Here is a 20,638-nt window from a genome sequence, read left to right on the forward strand (position 1 = left end):
AAAAGGGTTCTGCTTAAATTGAGAACGACGCAACGCGCTATGGAAAGAAGAATGATGGGTGTAACGTTAAGGGGGATAAGAAGAGAGAAAATTGGGTGAGGGAACGAATGCGAGTTAATGACATCTTAGTTGAAATCAAGAAAAAGAAATGGGCATGGGCAGGGCATGTAATGAGGAGGGAAGATAACCGATAGTCATTAATGGTTGCGGACTGGATTCCAAGAGAAGGGAAGCGTAGCAGGTGGCGGCAGAAAGTTAGGTGGGCGGATGAGATTAAGAAGTTTGCAGGGACAACATGGCCACAATTAGTACATGACCGGGGTAGTTGTAGAAGTATGGGAGAGGCCATTGCCCTGCAGTGGGCGTAACCAGGCTGATGAAGACATTAAACCAACTGCAACTTAAGTTTCCATTTCCTGAACCTGTCAAGGTGGACGCAAATGGGTCCCGGTATCTGCTGGGCGACATGGCGGGTCGACTGTTCATGCTGCTGCTGGAGCGGGAGGACAAGATGGACGGCACCACGGCTGTCAAGGATCTCAAGCTAGAGTTCCTGGGGGAAATCACCATCGCAGAGTGCATCACCTACCTCGACAACGGCGTCGTGTATGTTGGATCCCGCCTTGGCGACTCGCAACTCATCAAGCTCAACTCGGAGCGCAATGATCAGGTATTTAGTTCTCTGCATGGTTGGGGTTAGGCAGCGAGCTGGGAAAATGGAGCCAAGAAATCGGCTAAAAGAAATGGAGCTGGGCAGGCCATGTAATGCGTAGGGCATTTAACTGGTGGACCATTAGAATTACAGAATGAGTGCCAAGGGAAGGGAAGCGCAGCCGAGAACGGGAGAAAATTAGAGAGGGTGATGAAATGAGGAAATTTGCAGGCACAAGTAGGGATCTGCTAGCTGAAGACAGAATTAATTGGACATCACTGGCAGAGGCATTCGTCCGGCAGTGGGCTTAAAGATAGGCTGATGGTGATGATAATGATTGGGTAAGTGTGCCCAGTTTAACATCAGTCATACACTTGTGCAAGTAGTTGTTTACAATAATATAGTACAAGCTTCACAAACTAATTTATACAGGGTATTGAAGATTTGTGAAGCATGCCACAAAACAATCTGTGTGTAGTGCATCTAGCATAAAATTAACTGGTCTCTCTCTGTGTAGTAGTACAGTCGAGCCTTGATATATCACACATATATAACAAGTAAATGCAAAATGTATCATGCCAATGTGAACGTGTGACGAATATATGCTTATAATGAATATTGGATCTGTTGAACCCTCAATATAACAAACACAATTACAGTCGATCCTGGATATATCACTCGGATACAGTTAAGCCTCAATATAACTTGATATAATCTCGATGCAACAAATTCTCGACATAATGATAAGGCAGTATTTATCATTTTATAACTTATTGTCCATTAAACACCATGTATCTAAACCTCAGTATAACAAAGTGGGTATATACACGATTTCAGTATACAGTGAAACCTCGTTAAACCGTAGTTAGCCGGAGCTCGGAAAAAGTACATACTAAACGGTAGTACTGGTTAACCGAAATAGCATGAGATCATCCACTTGCCTGTCAAAAACGAGACTCAAAGAGAGTGCGATGAAAGGGAATAAAAACATGCACTATTTATTCACTTCACACGACAAAAGTATTATTTTCGTATGATGCCGAGCCAGCCTAGCAGCGACGACAGCGGCCTCAAACTTGCTGAAGCTGCGAGCTAGCTTTTCAGCCAGCCCCCACTTCTCGGCAAACACTCGCATGGCAGACTCCTCGTTGGCGTTACGTATTCTCCGTGCACGCGCGCGGTAGTGTTGCAGAAGTCGCGGGGCGCCTTTTTTATCGTGGGGTGCTGTTCTCGTCACGACGATAGCATTCATGAGGCTTACGTATTGCACAGCTTCTGCCACTGTCGGGCCTGAATCGCCTGTGCTGTCACTTTCCCTGTCGTCTTCATCACTGTCGCTAATCGACACTTCGGCAACAACAGAGGCAACGATTGCGAAAAGTCTAACCTCGTAGCCGACATCTCTTCGCTATCACAGCAGCGCTGCAGAGCAACTTCTTCGCATTCCAAATGCCACGCACTGTAGTCAACAGTAGATCCCTGTCGCGTGCCAGCGCCAACTTCTTCGTGTCATATTCGATAGCATGAACAATGTCTAATTTTTCTTCTATGCTGAGCACCCGGCGTCTGTTTTATCCGAGGTTCGGCAAGATGCAATTCCTTGGTTGCACGATGACATAACGCTCTCTGACACGGCGCCGAAATGATGTTGATGTCGATGTGGCTTTACGTAAATCACAGGGCACTTGGAGGCCGTTATTCCAATCTCTGAGGCTTGTTGTTCTGCCAGGCTGCCCAATAGAGATGACGCAGCGCCGTGTTTGCACGACAAAAAGTGGAAACACTGTGTTAACCGATATGTATGCAGTAAGCTGGTATGGTTTATGTGGATACAAAAGACATTATGTTCAATGGCCTTTGAATCAAGGATTTGACCTTACTTATTTTAATACGAAACTACTGTCTAAGCGGGTACGGTTTAACGAGGTTTTACTGTAACAGAATTTCACTGCGGCCACAAAAGAATACTGAGAAAATAAAAAACACAGCATAAAACTGTATCTTTCGTCACTGACTCTCAAATTCAACAAAATGAATTTATTTCTCATTCAAATTTGGTTTTTCCGATTGTCTGATAACTCGGAAAATTTTGCAGCCCCTTCCGTGTAAGAAAAATCTATCGGCAACTGTACTTACTTGCATAAAAGATCAAATTTCGACGTAACAAAGTTTCAATATAACGAAGCAAATTTGCAGATTTTACCGGCTTAGTTACATAGTTGTTTAACTTTATATCGAATTATAGTCTATATATAGCAGTTATAAGATCCCCAAAGTGCACCCCGTAAATGTATAGTGATGTACTATGAGTACATTGAAGTTCCCCGCCGCAGTTGATATATCGAATGCTGTGCCCCTGCAAGTGCGCTTCTCCTAACAATGACAAGATCACTTCAATTGCGTCGTCAGAAATATTTACTGCCAACGAAGTTTAAACGGTGCTGTTTTGGCAGATGCAGTCAAACAAGAGGTTGAATCTGAAGGACAGTACATGCCATGGAGGAAAACTGGGCAAGGTGCTCTGTTTTGCTTCCTGCATATGTGGAAGGCTCATGCAAACTGCGGCCGTTCATTATTGACAAGAGCAGATCGCCACTCTGCTTCAAGAATGCGAAAGCCCTCCCTGTCCGATGTGCGTTCCACAAGAAAGCTTGGATGACGTTCAATCTTTTAATTTAGGTCGGCACAAGATGCCGAGCTGGAGATGCTGCACTGCGGGGTTTGTTTTCTTGTAGACAAGGGCTTTCAGCAAACAGAATTTTAGGATTTTGTGAGCGGCCAAAACGAATGCTACCCCACTCTCCACTTGGATGGATCTTTACATTGCAGTTTGAATTTGACAAAACCACCACATGCCACATCCACGCTTAGCGGAAAGACCCCCATTGTGGCAGCAACGCGCAAGACTCATTGCTATGCGATTCACATGTCCGTGCTGAACGCATTTCATTCATCCTCACATGGTTACACGTGAGTGGCGATGGGCTTGGATGTTTCACAAGTTGAAAGCCACTTTCGAAACTAACCATGTTTGCATAGTGATGGCAGTCACTGGCGCAGGGGCTGGAGGGGAAGGGCCGGAAGGGAAGGGCCAAGAATGAAAGGATGTACTGGGCACAAGGTGCCAGAACACTTAGCTGCATGGAAGATTAGACGCGCGGAAATTTTGGGTGTTCAAGAACCGAGTACGACTGGTTACAACAGGAAGTCTGTTGTAACCAGTCGAAAAACCCAGCAAAACAGTGCATCTGGCTCGTTGACCATGTTATGATAAGCTGTTTTAAGCAGCGCATTGTTGGTACTGTAACGGACATGTGGCCGGGCACATTCACGTGCAATTCGCCGTACAAGTGCACTGATAGCTGCACAGTGCATATCCATACTGGCTAGCTTGCTTATGCTTTGTGTCCATTCCTGTCTTATCTTGAATAAAAAAGTGCAACAATCGCGTTGACGTGTGTGAGGAACACTGCAGTCTCGTGTTCGGTCAACACGCGCCAGCTTTTAGGGTTAGCATAGCGATTGGTACATTTGAACTCGTATATAGTAGAACCTTATTGATAAGGTCTCATTACGTACGTTTTCCCGGCGCCAACGTTCGCAATCAAGAATGCACAAAATGACCCAAAAGAGTTATGTTCATTTTTTACCGGTTCATTCGTTCCCGGAAAACATGGATTTTTCGGCACTAATGTTCAGTACGTTGCCAAACTGCGATCGTATGGTACGTTTTCCGGCCACTAGATCCCATGTAAACGAGAATGTGGGAAGCGTGCGATCAAGAACAGTATAAGCTGCCTGCTGCGGCAGCTTCACCGCAATACTCGCTTGCCCATCTCACGTGCAAACGCCGGCGTGCACTTGGTTTCCCATTTCAGTACCAGGAAATCTTCTCTGGGATCGTTGCACACGGCATTCATAACTATCACCACCAATCCTGTTGCAATAAGCATCTTCGCCTGTCTATTTCACAGCACATGGTGCCGTCAGAATCGTAGTGCATGCTTTTAATAGGCAATAACCGAAACGCGTCGCTGTTCCTTGCTGCAGACTGTGATCATGTACGTTTTCTGGCCGCTAGATCCTATGTGAGCAAGAACAGGCGCGAGGCATGCACAATCCAGAACAGTATATGTAGCCGCTCATCTCACGTGAAAACGACAGCACGCTAGGTTCCTGTTCCGGTACCAGCAAATTTTCACCTGGTTCGTTGCACGCCGCATTCATAGCTGTCTTCGCCAAACCTATTACGATAAGCATCTTCAGTGAACTGTTCTACAGCTTGTGGTGCATAGTACCATTGATCGCGTACTGCACACATTTAGTAGGTGTTAATCCAATTCGCCGCCGTTCACTGCTGCAGGTGGCATGATGCGGACACCACGTTTTGCTTCGGCGGCATCCGGCATCACCCATCAGCTCGATTTCTTTTCGCTTTCCCGTCGCCCTCTTAAAACACCACGCCATAGGAAAGCCACAAAATGGGTCTCGGGCTGCCGAAGCACCACCAGCTTGACGCACGTCGGCGTCTCGTGTCGCAACGACCCGCGCGATGCTTTGCATTGCTAGCTGTCAACAATAGTTGAGTCTGGCTATTTTTTAGTTAGTTCGGATCATACATCTTTTTTTCCGGTTATTGCGTTTTTTCTTGCGATTTTTTCCAAAACGTATGAACGAGGTTCTACTGTGTATTGAATCACAAGGGGATCAGAAAACGATCTGTATAGATATAGTATAGGTAATTCAATACAGTCAACGACCGATTTTTCAGACCCTCTAGGGAATGTAAAAACGTCCGAAAATTCAGGCAGTCCGAAAAAATGAATGCATGCAAAAAAACGCACCTTTTTTCTTTTTTTCTCGGATATAGAAGTAAAGGACGAAGTACCACGCTTCCGAAACCCTGCCAATGCATCAATGAACGTGCTATAAAAAGCGGCGTTCAAAAACTCTGTATGCAGCCGACTGCCGGTTTATTATGTACACGTGCATCGTCGGGCAGCCAGTGTTATTGCTGCAGTGGCTTGAAGAACTTGCCGATTGTTGTTTGGACGGCATTCCGGTTGCATGTGATCATATTCGCCTCGATCTGAGCAAGGTTCATGTCAGAACTGTACACCGATGAAAGAGTCAACAGTGCTCGCGTCAACTCGGCGCTTGTAGGCAGCGCAGGCATTGGCTCCTCATTTTCAACATTGGAGTCTTCTGAATCCCCCACAACCTGACGGACTATTCCCTCGTCAGTCAGTTCTGCGCAGAAGTTGAGTTCATTGTCAGCATCAACAAACTGTTAAAAAGTTATTTCTGTGGGTACGGTACTGCTTTCCGCGCTTCGATGCCATCGGCGAGGATGACGAAGACGAAGTGGGGGCCATCAAAGGCAAGCGAAATCCTCAAGTTGCGAACAGTGGAGTTCGCTGATGAGTGTCGAAGCACCTAGCGTTGCAGAGCACACTTGACACAACAGCACAAGCACACACCACGCTAGCCAAAACGTAGCCTGCGCAAACAAACGAAATAGCACCGCTCCGGAAACTCCGCCGGAGGCGGAAGTGCGGCCATTTGCGGCGATGAACATAGCCAGCGTGGCCAGACCAAATCGGTGTGTGACAGCTAGATTCTTTAGTTGTGGTTCAAAGCGGTGATATGCTTCAGCTGCAAGTCGATTTCCTTTGCAAGGGCGCTGTGCGAGGAGCCAAAGGACCTTCCGTCGCATCAAAAAGTCTGGAAAATTGGACTGCGGGGGGTTCGAGCGTCCGAAACTTCAGATGTCCTTATACATTGATTCTACGGAACTTGTGGCGGTGCCGTGAAGACGTCCGAAATATCAGGCATGTCCGAAAATTTGGGCGTCCGAAAATTCAGCTGTTGACTGTATATAAAATAAAAATTTATTAAAAAATCTTTAAGGTGATCTTAAAGCTGTTCGATGTATACAATAATTCATTATACATGACTTCGATATATCCCAGTTCGACTGTATCTCAAAGACAATGCCGCAGTGTGAGCTACTTGCAATGTTTGTGGGAAAAAAAATAAATCAACTCTCACGTGTTTGACACAATCTTGGAGAAGCAAATCAGTGAGCCCCTGCTTTTCACAATCTCAGAAAACTGTCAGAGACGTGCAGAGATCTCAAATAAGCTTCAGACAGGCATATCTTATACTGCAAATTATTAATATAATGAACTATTTTGCAATCTCCTTCGAGTTTCATATGTCTGGGTTTGATTACATGTATATAACAAATTATTGAATACATATAACAAAGTAAATCTGAGTTTGTTGTTTTTCAGCCAGTATTTCAGCTTCTATGCTAATAACAAATATTCATTGTAATGACGGTATTCTTGTGCCAAATGCATTTTCATTATTACAAAATTTTACTGTATAACATTGGTATTTTTATTTTTCGTGCGACTTTGTTATAGAAAGGTTCAACTGTAGTACTAGTTGCTGCTGCTACTACTTTCCTGGTTTTTTCAGCACATTCAATGAAAGAGATGTAAGAAGGATTTGACTGCAACTTTCCATCCTTTCGGCAATACTACAGGGCTCATACGTGGAGATCATGGAGGTGTTCACCAACTTGGGTCCCATCGTAGACATGTGCGTGGTGGACCTGGAGCGACAGGGGCAAGGCCAGCTGGTGACATGCTCAGGGGCCTTCAAGGAAGGCTCCCTGCGCATCATCCGCAATGGAATTGGCATCCACGAGCATGCCAGCATTGACCTGCCGGGCATCAAGGGCATGTGGCCCCTGCGGGTGGGGCCCCGCGCAGCACCCCAAGGGGGCGACGGCAAGGACCCTGGGGACAGCACCGAACGTGACAACACGCTTGTGCTCTCCTTTGTGCGCCAGACCAGGTACGTTGTGCCGAGCCTGCCCTTGTAGTTGAATGCAGTGTTGGTCCACAAACGCTTCAACCTTAGGCCATAAATTCAAACATTCTTCTCGTTGTACAGTAAAACCTCGTCAAACTGTACCCGCTTAAAAAGTAGTTTCATTTTAAAAGTGGTCAATTCAAATTCCTGACTCAGCAGCCATTGAATGTAATGGGTTTTGTATCCGTATAAACCGTATCAGCTTATTGCGTACGTATCGGTTAACACAGTGTTTCTACTTTTCATCATGAAATCGTGGCGGTATGTCGGCCCAGCAGAATAACAAGCCCCAGAGATCGAAACGGCTTCCAAGACCGGTTTTTGTCCTAGCTAGGACAAGCTAGGACGAAAACCGGGTGCTCAGCATAGAAGAAAAATTGGGCATCGTTCATGCTGTCGAACGAGGCACGAAGAAGTCAGTGCTGGCATGCGAGAGAGGTCTGCCATTGACTACGGTATGTGGCATTTGAAAGGTGAAGAAGTTGATCGGCAATGCTGCTGCGACCATGACAATATGTCGGCTACGAGGTTTGACTTCTGGCCATCGTTGCCTCTGTTATTGCGGAAGTGTCGCCTAATGACAGTGATGAGGACGACACAGAAAGTGACAGCATGGGCGATTCAGGCCCGACAGTGGCAGATGTTACGTGTTACGTCAACCTCATGCGAGTGTTTGCCAAAACGAAGGGGCTGGCGGAAAAACTGGCTTGCAGCGTGAGCGAGTTTGAGGCTGCCGTCGTCACTGCTAGCCCACTGCGGCATCAAACGAAAATAACATACTTTCGTCATGCGAAGTGAGTAAATACTACTTGTTTTCTGCCCTTTCATCGCACTGTCGTAGTTCCGTTTTTTACAGGTAAGTGGGCGATCTCACGCTATTTAGGTTAAGCAGGACTACCATTTAGTACGCACTTTTTCCGAGCTCCGGCCAACTACGGTTTAATGTGGTTTCATTGTATTTGTGCTAAATTGAAATGCTAGAGCCATCTGTACAATCGTTTCTTTGGTTTTAATTCACCCGTAACACTACATTCTATACAGAGTAATTTGGAAACTTTGTTTAACAACCAATGTAACATCTACCCAAAGTGTCTTCAACAGCGGAACCCGGCTGATACGTTCCTTACTTTTTTCATTTTCCTGTCTGCTACATTGTCTGCTGGATTCCTGTCTGCTACACCTTAATCCACTTGACTCCCATGTATGTGTTACGTTCTCCTTTGATACGTCATCATTCTGTAATGTTCCTACGTCTTATGTGTCGTTTGAATGCCGCAGTCACGTAAATTCAGCGGTGAAGAGGGAAGTTTGCTCTCACACATTTCTACAAAGATGATAAATGTATACGCTGCAATGACCAGCCGTACATCTCTGACAGGTACGTTGCAACAGGCGAATGCTATGTTGCAACAAGCAGCTGAGACATTTCAACAAGCAACCTATTCGTTGCAACGTGTGACTAATACGTTGCAACATACTGTAAAAACCCGCGTATAATACGAACTCACATATTCATAGTACGAGGTGAAACTTTCGGGATGCAAAATGGAAAAAAAGTTTTATCCGCATATAATAGGAATGAGGAAAACTAGAGGCAAACATTTATTTAAATTGCACTCCGCACTTCAATCGCTGTCTTCCTCAGCTGCCCTCTCTTCGTATAGTTCCTTGTCAAACATATCTTCCCAGAGGTACTCATCCTCTGTGCCATCGAGCACGTTCGGGATGCCGCACTTCTTGAATGCGTGATGCACAAGGTCCTCTGGTATGCTGGCCCATGCGTCCGCAATCAACTTGCATAGCGTGGCTGGCGAAGCCCGCTTCAGCTGCCCGGTCGGTGTCACTGCAGGCTCACCTGAACGCATCCAATCTGTGTAACACCGCTTGACCGCGTCCTTGAATAGCTTGTTCACGCAAACATCTAAAGGCTGCAGCTGAGACGTCATCCCACCCACGACAACGACGAGTTCAGTGCTGGATTGGAGCAACAGCCTCTTCACTGAGTCGGCCGAATGGCAAAGAAATGCGTCCAGCACAAGGATGGACGAGAACGACTACAGTGCGCCGGGCCACCTACACCAGACGGACTTTATCCAGACGAGCACAAGATTCTCATTCATCGAGCCTTTCTCATGGCATCTCATGACCACATTTTTTGGCAGCTCCTCTCTTTTAGGCACTGTCTTGCGCTTGAAGATGATGTAGGGCGGTAGCTTGCATCCGTCTGCCGGGTACGAGAACATGACGGTAACTCGAATTTTCTCGTTGCCAGTGCACCGGACATAAACTTGTTTAGAGCCCTTTTCATGCACGGTGAGGGGCGATGGCATGCCCAGATAAACTGGCATTTGGTCAGCATTACCGATTTGCCCTAGCTGGATGTTCTTGGACTTGCGCAGCAAAATAATGGGGCGCTAGAAAGCCACAAGCAGCTCTGCCATGTTTTTGACCCCACACAAACTCATATGCCAAAAGAGAAATAGAACAAGACACCATTCAGTCACCGTTTTACATTGGTTCTGTGGGTTTGGTGGCTGTGCTGCTTCTGCATCTTTCTTTTTTTTTTCTTCTTTTTTTTTTAACTTTGCCTGCTTCATGCAAAGAATGTAAGTCCTTGAATGTTAACTTTTCAATGTTTGTAAATTACATGGGTGCAAACATCCCGGTCAAAATGTTTCGATTCTTGGATAGATGCAGCTGCTTTATGTACATGGTTTGCACATGTGCAGTCTTTAAAAAATGTTGTTCAAGTTGGGCTGAGGTACCACTTATAGTGCACATATTCATTACTCTTGTGACTTTCGCTATGAGCAGCCTGTGATGTAAATTACAAGCTCTCGAAGAAAACGTAGTGGTGGCTGCACTGGTAGTTTCGAAATTGCAGGTGAAAGAAACCAGCAAGGTGCTATTTTGTAAGAGCTACAATGCCGCATGTCACTCTTTAGGTGACGTTTGCAGCTAGATGTGGGAAAGTGCCAAGAACAAGAGTTAAGATGCTGAAAATCTCATTTTTGGACACAAACCGGTGTCAGATCTTACTGCTGACGCCAGCTTCACTTTTGAAGGGTGAGTTTACATATAACGATATACAATTACCACTTCTCGCAGAACCATCAAGCTGATTATAAACGGGTTTGACTGTTGTTGAATGTGACCTGAATGTTGCCACAGCATCTAAATGCTACTTTGACAAGAAACCTGGTCTCTAAGCGTAGCCGCTGTTTGGGCCTCTTCTCTCAGTGCTGAAGTGTTCCCCTTTTTGTTGCGTATTAGAATATTTGATTTTTTCATTGCTCTTTTGTGTAATGGTCAATCCACGTGCAAGTGGGGTGAAGGAAAAGCACGATGTATTCACAGCACAGTTTGGAGCATGGTTTCGAACAGTTCCGAACAGTGCTGTCTCTGTGCATCTGGTTCTTTCTAGGTCTTTGTGCAGTCGGGCTTACACATTCTGTCATGAACATGCTGCAATGCACACATTCAGGCCGACAGTTATAGAAATACAACTTGAGTTACATTATTGCAGATGCGTTACTTTCTGGTGGCTCGAAAGTGGTGTTGTGCCACTGACTTTCTTGACTTTCTTTTCTTAGGGTTCTCATGCTGAGCGGCGAAGAAGTGGAAGAGACAGAGCTGGCTGGGTTCGACACGTCCCAACAGACTTTCTTCTGTGGCAATGTTCGCAACAAGCAGCTTATTCAGGTCTGTCTGTTTGTCTCTTCCTTGTGGCACCATCCAGAACTGAATACGACATGCTGCATGCAGACAGCCTTATTGGAACTCACTGCTTCTCTGGCAGGAATTTCATTTAATGATTTTCAGTGATAGCCAACAGACTGAGCAATAGACATAATATTGTTACGCGAACGTGACCACCTGTGCCAAAATAAATGTATGCATGTGGCAACCCTTTAATCAGTGCATTGTATTTCTATGGTAACAAAATCGAGCTCCTCGGATTCCTTTATTCTTGCTCATTGTATAGCAAGGGCCTCAACATTGGTAGCCTTGATGCTATGACATAGCCTATGAGGGTTTCCTGTCCTCATGTGTCCATATTTATGTGGCAGCCACTTTCAAATGCAACTTATCATGCAGGAACATTACAGAATGGCGCTGTATCAAATGAAAACGTAATACACGCTAGGAGCCAATTGGATTTAGGTCGAGACCATGGAAAAATGTAGCAGCGGGGAGACTGCAACAACAAGGGACATATCAGTGGGGTTCTCTGTAACTAACAAAAAGCCAGGCCCCTTGGATTTTCTTATTCCTGTCACTCATGGTGGTACTGACAATGCCAGCAATATAGTTATTGTGGTTGCTTCAATGGTGCAGGTCACCGCAGCAGCTGTACGTCTTGTGGACAGCCAGACCAAGCAGCTGCTGAACGAGTGGAAGCCACCAGGTGGACGTAACATTAGTGTCGTGACGTGCAACCAGAGCCAAATAGTGTGCGCCGTTCGGAAGGAAGTCTTCTGCTTGGAAATTGGCGATGGTGTCCTGAATCAGATCAGGTATTCTATGTGGCCTGTATCTTTGGAGGGAGAAAGCCCAGCTCACATACGGGGGAGGGAAGGAAGGAGGGAGGGAGGGAACAAAATTAAATTATGGGGTTATACGTGCCAAAACCACTTTCTGATCATGAGGCATGCCGTAGTGGATGACTCCGGAAATTTCGACCACCTGGGGATCTTTAACGTGCACCTAAGTCTAACTACACGGGTGTTTACGCATTTCGCCACCATCAAAAATGCGGCCACCGGGGCCAGGATTCGATCCCGCGACCTTGTGCTCAGCAGCCCAACAAGAGAGGGAGGGAGGGAGGGAGGGATATTGGGGTCAGCTCAGATTTCTTCATTCAAGCAATGCTGAAATGTTCTCTGTAGGCGACCACTGAGCTGAATTGAATTAAAACTACAGGATTTTGGAGCTATATTCTACTGACTTGTAGAATTTTTATCTGGGGCCTTTTTTGTTTGTTACAAAAGTTGCTAAACATAGGTTAAAAAGGTTGTATCATAGTTTAGATATGTAATACCTGCCGCAATGGCTTAGCAGCTGAAGTGTTGGGCTGCTAAGCACGAGGTCGTGGGATCAAATTTCAGCCACCACAGCCGCATTTCAACGGAGGCGAAACGCAAAAATGCCCGTGTCCCTTTGCATTGGGGGCACGTTGAAAAATCCCCTAGTGGTAAAAATTAATCCAGAGCCCCCACTACGGTGTGCCTCATAATCAAATCATGGTTTTGGTATGCATTTGAAACAGAACAGCGCGGTTTTCACGGGAACAAGCGGGGAGAAACGACACGGACGAGCGCTTCTCCCTGCTTGTTCCCGTGAAAACCGTACTGTTCTGTTTCAAATATGTCTTACCAACTCGCTTAAACGTCTGTTTTTTGGTATGTAAGACCCCAGAATTCAATTAAGATCTCTGTAATATAAGCTTACAAAAAAAGGTATGATTCTGTAAGCTTTACCTGTTATATCACTTAAAGAAAATACAGTGAACGCATTAGATTACGGCTTACATGAAGTTATTACAATATTTAGGCAAGTTCTGCAAAAGTTCTACTCACGGATGGTTGTACAGCTCAGAGTTGTGTATAATCAATTTTGCCTGCTTTAGATGTCCCAATAGATGCATTTTAAAGAAATGTGATCTCAGTTTTTGTTGCAGAATTAGAAGTCTAAACTTTATGCTTGATATTTTAAGGGGGGAGGCTACACTTGAAATACAACTTTTTTATTTGTGGACAGATCTCAACGAAATTTTCACACATTGTGTATTTTAATATGCAGATTCTAAAAATATAATTAATTTTGCCATAGGATAAGCACTTTCTGATATAATCCAAATGCATTGTATAACTGAGTCCTTTGTTTGGAGGAAAATTAGCTTCTAAACAGAAAACCCTAACACAGTAATTTGAGTATAAAGACTATCTAGGATGTTCAGGGAGTGCCATAAGGTATTATTCAATGTTCTAGGCTAATCTGAGCAAGAGTTAGAGCTCATCAAAGTTGTGAGAAAAAAATGCCATCTTGACATGTCAAGAATTTGACCCATTTCAAAAACTTTTGGAGAAGAGTGCTGCTTTGAAAAGGTGCATATTGCTTACTGCATACATTTATCTTTCTGGCAAAAAAAAATTATGTTGATAGCTGAAATAGGACAAAAGCTATTTTACCTCCAAAATTGGAAGTCTGTCGGAATTGTTGTTTTGAGAAATCAAGGAAAAACGTTCTGCAACATCTTTATTGAGAACATACCAATAAAATCTCAAGGAAATTCACTAGGGGCATAATCTGGATACATCCTATCTTTTTGCCACTTTTTGGCCGGCTTCCTTGCGCTCAAAGAGGCTTCTCGCTTCTTGCTGGAGTTAGCACTTCGAAGGTCCGGCGCTCCGGACGTTTTCCGGCGCTCGCTGCGCGCTCGCTACTTTCTTCAGTCGTGAAGGAAACGGTGCCTGCACGATCTGTGCCTACACGCGTGGCGTGGGCGGACGAAGTGTTGACGCTAGACGCGCCAGTTGGCAGCTCGGAACTCGATCCGGTAGAATGTCCAGGCAGACCAGCAACCGGCAACTCCGCGAGTATGACAGGCCTAGCCGCCTTCCGTCGCGCATTGCACAGCCGCTTGACGCGTAGTAGCCTTGAGACAACAATCTTTTCCAGCCATCCGGGCAGCGAAATGAGCATCTTATCAAACGTCGCGAAGCAAGCGGCTGAACAAACGTAGACAGCGGCGCGATGAAACCAGAGATAAACAGACGCAGCGAGACGCGAGAGCGGTCGAGCGCGCGCCGACGAGCACCGGACCAATAGGAGCGAGGCGCGCGGGGGGTGTGCGCGCTTTGGCCAATCGGCGGCACGGACGCATCCTCCAGAAATGACGTGATAGCGTCGGTTTCCCTTCTCCGACGCCATTTTGAACTGGTGCAAAATGCGCACAAAGAAAACAGCTTCAAAACAAGCGCAAGATGGCGGCCACCGGCCACCGCGTTCGCAAATGGTGACGGCGCGAAGTTTGAACATTTTTGACCAAATTTTGCTGATTTCGCGTTCACCCTGGCCCCTTTAAGCGCGATTTTTTATTATTTTCCGATTAAATTTAGCTTCTAGATTTCGCGGAGGGATTCTTGAATGTATAAACGTAGCGAAAATGCACTTTTCCGAAAATCGACTTTTTTGTGATTTTTTGCCGTTTCAAGACCCGCGTCCCCCCTTAAAAGATCTGATTTTTAGGAAGTCTTGTAAAAGAATTGATCACCCAAATTAAAGCTTGTCCCTGTAATTGGCATATCTAAACTTCTTTTTAAAGCAGCAAATGTCGCCACATTGACTGAACAAGACGATTTCTTCATTATCGCTTATTTAAGTGGGAGCACCTGAAGTAAAGCTTTTTTTTTTAATACACCTCACTGGCGGCAGTGAAAGCGTTAATATGTAGCAGTTGCTGGAAAGGTTTCCTTACGGCCTACTGCTAGGCTTACTGCCTCCTGTGCAAAATGGTTAACCTAGGAGTCAAGGGCTTCTTCTTTAGGTGTACACAAAAGGGCAAGTCAAAAAGGGCATGTCAACTACTGTCTCCTAGGATGTGTAGCTGGGCTAGTTGGTATGTCGTCATTGGGGAAACTAGAGCACCGGGATGATGAAACACGAAGGAAGAAAATGCATTAAGTGCTCGTATATGCCTTCCTCCTTGGCGTTTCGTCGTCCTGCCCTCTAGTTTTCCTGTGATAAATGTCTCCCTCAATGACTTTGTGTCTTCTGGGGCTGCATGCATCTTTCACTGTAACTAAACTTTGTTGTAATGAGGTACTCTCTATTCAAGTAATATGTATTAATAAACTTAACATCTCATGAAACTTCTTGAGCAAAATGTTTGGTTCCTCATATTAACAGAGTGCTAATCTCTTGTCAGAGGATATCACGTCATTGTAATATATTTGATAATATCCTGTCATTGGATATAACAAGCAATTTTTGTCCAAAACAAGAAGTGTCAGCCCACTTCATATCATGTAATGGTTCAATTTGAAACGGTGTCTCTTGATTATTACTGTTCACTGCCACAAGCTGCCTGGAATGGTGTTAAGTCGCCTGCCTCCATGACAATGTGCCACATTTTACTGCCAAGGTTTGTGGTGTATAAACCATGCACAATGCTTTTTTAAGAGCATGTAGGGCTGTTGGCAGATCATCACACTGTAGCTTGTTTCATTTGATCAGCATTCCGTGAGGGTTATTCACATGGGTTACTTCTCCAGGGGATCAGGGAAAGGGTTTTGAGACATTGCATTTAGCAAGGTCGTGCACAGAGACTCTGCAGCTAATCACCCACGGGCTGTGGGAATCTTTTGTAGGCCTTAAACGTGTGGCACTCTTAAAGGGTGTATGGGTCTCTGGTGAAGGTGTGGTGCCATTGTACACCCGGCCACAAAATATTACGGACCATGAAATTTGAGAAAAATCTGAATATCTCCATAACCTCACAACGCAACCTGGTATTTGCATTTCGGGCATCGGCTAGAACATGTTAAGAAGATTTTCATATGCAGTTCTACTGGCTACTGCTGCAGGCTGCTTGGAAATTGAACGTTTTCTGCGATCCCGTGTTCCGTAAACTTTTGTGGCCGGGTGTACATACTGCAGTGGAGAGGGAGAGCTATCACCTTGTGTGACCAGCTCAATGAATTTCCCCCATGCAAAAAAAAGAAAAAGAAAACTTACTTGTGGAGGCATAATTCACCATAAAATTATGCATGCTATATCCAGGCTTTATGTAGTTCAGGATGACGGAAAGCATGAACTTGCACATTTGACATTCGAGCTTCCAACTTCGGTATCACTTCAGTGCACTTGAAAACGCCAAGGCTTGTCTTGACGTAGCAGTTTCTGCTCAGGAGGCAATGCTTCACTTCAGGATAAAAGTGTCATTGTGCATGCTATTTTCTTGGGCATCTTTTGCACTGCTGTATTGTTTCTGGTTGACTGACTGTGAATGCTGGATGCCTGGTACTAAATGATGTATGCTTGGTTGAAGTCGTGTGTGGTTGTGATGGAACAGTGGCTGAAATGAGGTAACTGCACCACTATTTCGACTTAGTCGTTGACAAGGTTTCACGGTACTCCTCTCTGTGTTAGTTTGTTCCATGACAATGTGACCTACAGGTACGAGTGTGAGTGATAATCATATGCTGTTGAAACTGAATTGGGGCAAATAGCTTGAACCAAGCATCCTGGTGGTGTGTTTGCAGGGATGAGTGCCGCTAATAGGATGAAATTAAGAATATCCTGGGTGCAGCACTGACTCATTGAATGCCAGCAGCAGATCCACTGGCAGTGTGTATGCAGTGAAATGTTGCTAGAGATGCCCATTTCAAAAGCATTTAATCTTTTAAAGCTAAGAGTGCTCTCAGGTAGAAAGCAGAAGGCTGCATTGGTGGCGGGACCATCTACTCGGTGCCGTGATGTTTTATTTCTTCCCGGTTGCACCAATTGCTGTGCCACATATAGGGTGAGGTCACAAAACATATTACATTTCGCTATGTTTCCTGGGTGAGTGTGATCAAAAGTATGACAGAATCCCGTCTGGTCAGGTAAAAGCATGTTGAGCAGAAAATTGCATTACTGACCAAGTAATAAAGTGGTAATTTGCAGGTCTAACAAGAACGCACCTTAGACGGGACAAAAAAACATAGACATGAGATTGGCACCAGTCTTGTGTCTACCTTCTTTTGTCCTGTGTAAGGTGTGTGTGGTTGTCATACCTGCAGATATGAATCAACTAGTTTTCCGGCAGCACATTTGAGAAAAAGTATGCAATGTTTCGAGTTTCCTGTGGAACCATTGTTTACAATCTATCTGTTCACTATCAGAGACAGTGACAAGGATTCCATAGACAACTCGAAATATCAAGACATTCTTTTTTGACTTAGTTGGTGGCCCAATTTTCTGCTCAACTTCCTGCGTGTGTGTATCATAACATGGTTCAAGCTACATGGCGTAAATGAGTTTCACTCATTAGCCCTCTTTGATTTGTCTTCCCGGCCTGTCCAGGACTACCCAAGATGCTGGGTACACAATGTTCATTGGTTGAAAGCATTGCCTCTAGCAGTCCAGGACTGTCAGGGATGGAAAATTGAAGAGGCCCATATTATATGCCACAGTGTGCCAGTAGAGGACGACAGAACAATTTGTAAAGGGGAGAATCTGTCCTTTTGCCACAGTAACGCAGAGCTGGAAAATGAGGTTGCCTGCCTGGACATTACACCCCTTACGGAAGGGGCTGAAAAGTCAACATTATGTGCGGTGGGTCTCTGGACGGACATCTCCATTCGCATCCTCAGTCTGCCCTCTCTTCAGCAACTTCAGAAGGAGAACATTGGAGGCGGTGAGGGGATGCGCAGTAGTTCCTTTGCTCACTCTCTATATTCCTGTTTTGCCATGTGATGTGAAGTGCAAGTGAGGGGAAGTGTTTGTCAATTTTTTCTGGTTCATTGCAAGGATAGTGCTATTTGATCCGAGTTACAGATGCTGCTTTTAGCAGCATGGAGAGCTTGTATGAAAGTATGACACATTTGTATTCTGACCACCAAGTCAGTGACAGTATAGAAGCACAAGTGTGTGTAACCAATTCCATAATGAAAGTGTTATATGGAGCAACAGAAGTGCTCAATGATTTGAAATTGTGCTCTAATAAGAAAAGATCTCCTGTAACTCTAGACATTGCTGAAATTTTATCCTGTGTCCAGATCATCACAGCTATGCCATTTGTGCCTATATTGACAGAGCTTCTTTACCTTGCTCTAGCACAAAAGAGTGTTTGTTTGTGGGCTGGTGTTTGGGCGTTGCCCACATGTGATAGCAGTTAGCACAAGAAGATTGCCACAGCAATAACCAAATGTGGGAAACATCTACATGAAAAATGTTTTGTTAATGCGGGCTTTGATATATAGTACTTGGTTTCTACACATAAAAAAATGAAAATTCATTATTTTAAGAGGAAGCAGCAGCTGTGTGTATGTAAGGGTTATGTGCAATTCGCATTCTTTGAACAACCATATGGGCAGGCAGCTGCCTAATACGGACACTCACCATGGCAGCCATATTTGACTTCCACAGGTGTGATGTCAGCCTTGCTCACTGTTCATCTTTAGCGAAATTATAATTGCGAAGTGCATTGTGTTATTAGAAAGTTTTCAGAACAGAAATCTCTGCGCTACATTTGGGAGCATGCAGATAAAAAAAGCATGATTTTTGCACCTGACACCTTCTTTTTTTGCTTGCTTGCTGTTACTGAAATATGTCTCTGGGTTTTTCCTAAAATCACTGTGCAATTGAAAAAGTAAAATATATACATGTTTATAGCTATTGTGCTTTGTTGTCACGCTTTTTCTATCTGGTGAGGAATGATAAAGCTACATGAACGGTATCACAGTGTACAACTTTACAGTCGCCGACCGTTTATTCGGACCTCACGAGGACTGCGGAAATGTCCGAATAAACAGGTGTCCGAAAGAGCAGATTAAGCAAAAAGAAAGAAAGAAATCTTTTATTTCCACGCACTTATTCGAGCTCGGCAGTGGGCTTGAAGAAATCGTGAATGTTCCGTTGCATACTGTTCTGTTTACGCGCAATCAGATAAGCCTGAATCTCGGGGAGGGTCGTATGGTCACTATAGGCGGCTGAAAGCAGAGTCACTGCTTGTACACGCGCTGCATGTGACGACAGCGTAGCACATGGTGCGTCATCTTCCGACTCGGAGTCATCGTCCGGCGGCATAGCAGAAACCTGACGAATGATCTCGCTGTCATCGAGTACTGCGCATGTCAGTACAGCAGTATCAGCACCTGTGAAACTGTCAAATGAGACGGTGTCAGGAATTGCAATGAAACCACTGCGCAGGTCTCAGCAGAACATTTTAGGCATCAGTAGGGACCACATTGGAAGGCGACAAATCCTAGGCCTCCCAGCACCCGCCTGCCGCATTCCCTAGCGCAGTCTGCGCGGGCACTGTCGGCGCCATTAGACACTCGACGCGATGTTTCCGTGTGCCACATTGCATCATTGCAACCTCGACACAGCACACAGAGCAAACATCACCACGCTGTCACGCTGACACTAGTTGCAGAAACAAAAAAGGTGGCCTACTCGCAGTGCCGTGCACGAAGAAAGAAACAAATCAGCTCCTTCATTGTCTTGACATGGCTTACTAAGCTGAGACCGGAACTGCTGTAGCTGCAAACCAGGCATAAACAATGATGAGCGGGGATTTGCAGTAGCGCCACTTCGTGAGGCATCAAGGAGGATCTGTTCAAAACAAAAATGGCGTTCAGCAAGTCGAACTATGCACCGGTCAGAATTGGTGCATGGTGCTCTCGATCGACTTGGCTCAAGGAGTGTCCAAAAAATCAGACGAGAGGTTGCTAAGTGTCCAAACTTTCGGCAGTTGTTATACATTATGGTCTGTGGGGAGAATGGCAGTGCTGCGAAGCAGCACTGCCATTCTCGTTCGTGTTCGAATAATCGTCATGTTTGAATAATCTTTCATGTCCAAATTTTTGGAGTCCGTAATATCAGTCGGCGACTGTATATAGAAATGCATACTTGATTGTGATTGCTACTGGTGATTTACCTTGGAATCGCATTGAGGTGAGTCGCAATATGATTTCAGCACTGCTTTCATAATTCCTATTTTTGGTCTAATCTGTGGCTGTACAGAGATAATCCCAAGGTCGATACTGATCACAACATTTGAAGGCATTCACTATCTCCTGTGTGCCCTTGGAGATGGCTCTTTATTCTACTTCCTACTTGAGGCCACAAAGGGTGCCCTTACGGACAGGAAAAAGGTGAGCAAAGGTTATTTCTTTTTTAATATGTTGCTAAAGCTCATGCAAAGTTCAGAGCAGCTTGTAACAACACTTGAGTGTGCGGTCTTTGCATGACCCACAACTGCAAGTAAAATTCACGGAAAGACAGTAACCTAAACATTTGTATTGGCAGTTGTCCAGACCCCTTTGTCGTAGCACATCACATAATTTCATTAATAATTGCTGAATGACACTGCAAAGGTCAAGTGAGTGTTGT

At 45.0% G+C, this 20,638-nt stretch overlaps 1 protein-coding gene across 1 annotated transcript in view; it reads left to right on the plus strand.

Moving 5' to 3' along the window:
* The window catches only part of LOC139052448 (DNA damage-binding protein 1-like), a 60,911-nt gene that overhangs the window by 6,662 nt on the left and 33,611 nt on the right, over positions 1-20,638 (plus strand). Inside the window, exons 6-11 of the mRNA XM_070529550.1 lie at positions 431-670; positions 7,206-7,519; positions 11,131-11,239; positions 11,876-12,054; positions 17,776-17,939; positions 20,270-20,400. Coding sequence (XP_070385651.1) covers positions 431-670; positions 7,206-7,519; positions 11,131-11,239; positions 11,876-12,054; positions 17,776-17,939; positions 20,270-20,400 — 1,137 coding nt within the window. The remainder of the gene's footprint in view (positions 1-430; positions 671-7,205; positions 7,520-11,130; positions 11,240-11,875; positions 12,055-17,775; positions 17,940-20,269; positions 20,401-20,638) is intronic.

Source organism: Dermacentor albipictus, unplaced genomic scaffold, assembly GCF_038994185.2.
Source record: "Dermacentor albipictus isolate Rhodes 1998 colony unplaced genomic scaffold, USDA_Dalb.pri_finalv2 scaffold_23, whole genome shotgun sequence".
Classification (NCBI taxonomy): domain Eukaryota; kingdom Metazoa; phylum Arthropoda; class Arachnida; order Ixodida; family Ixodidae; genus Dermacentor; species Dermacentor albipictus.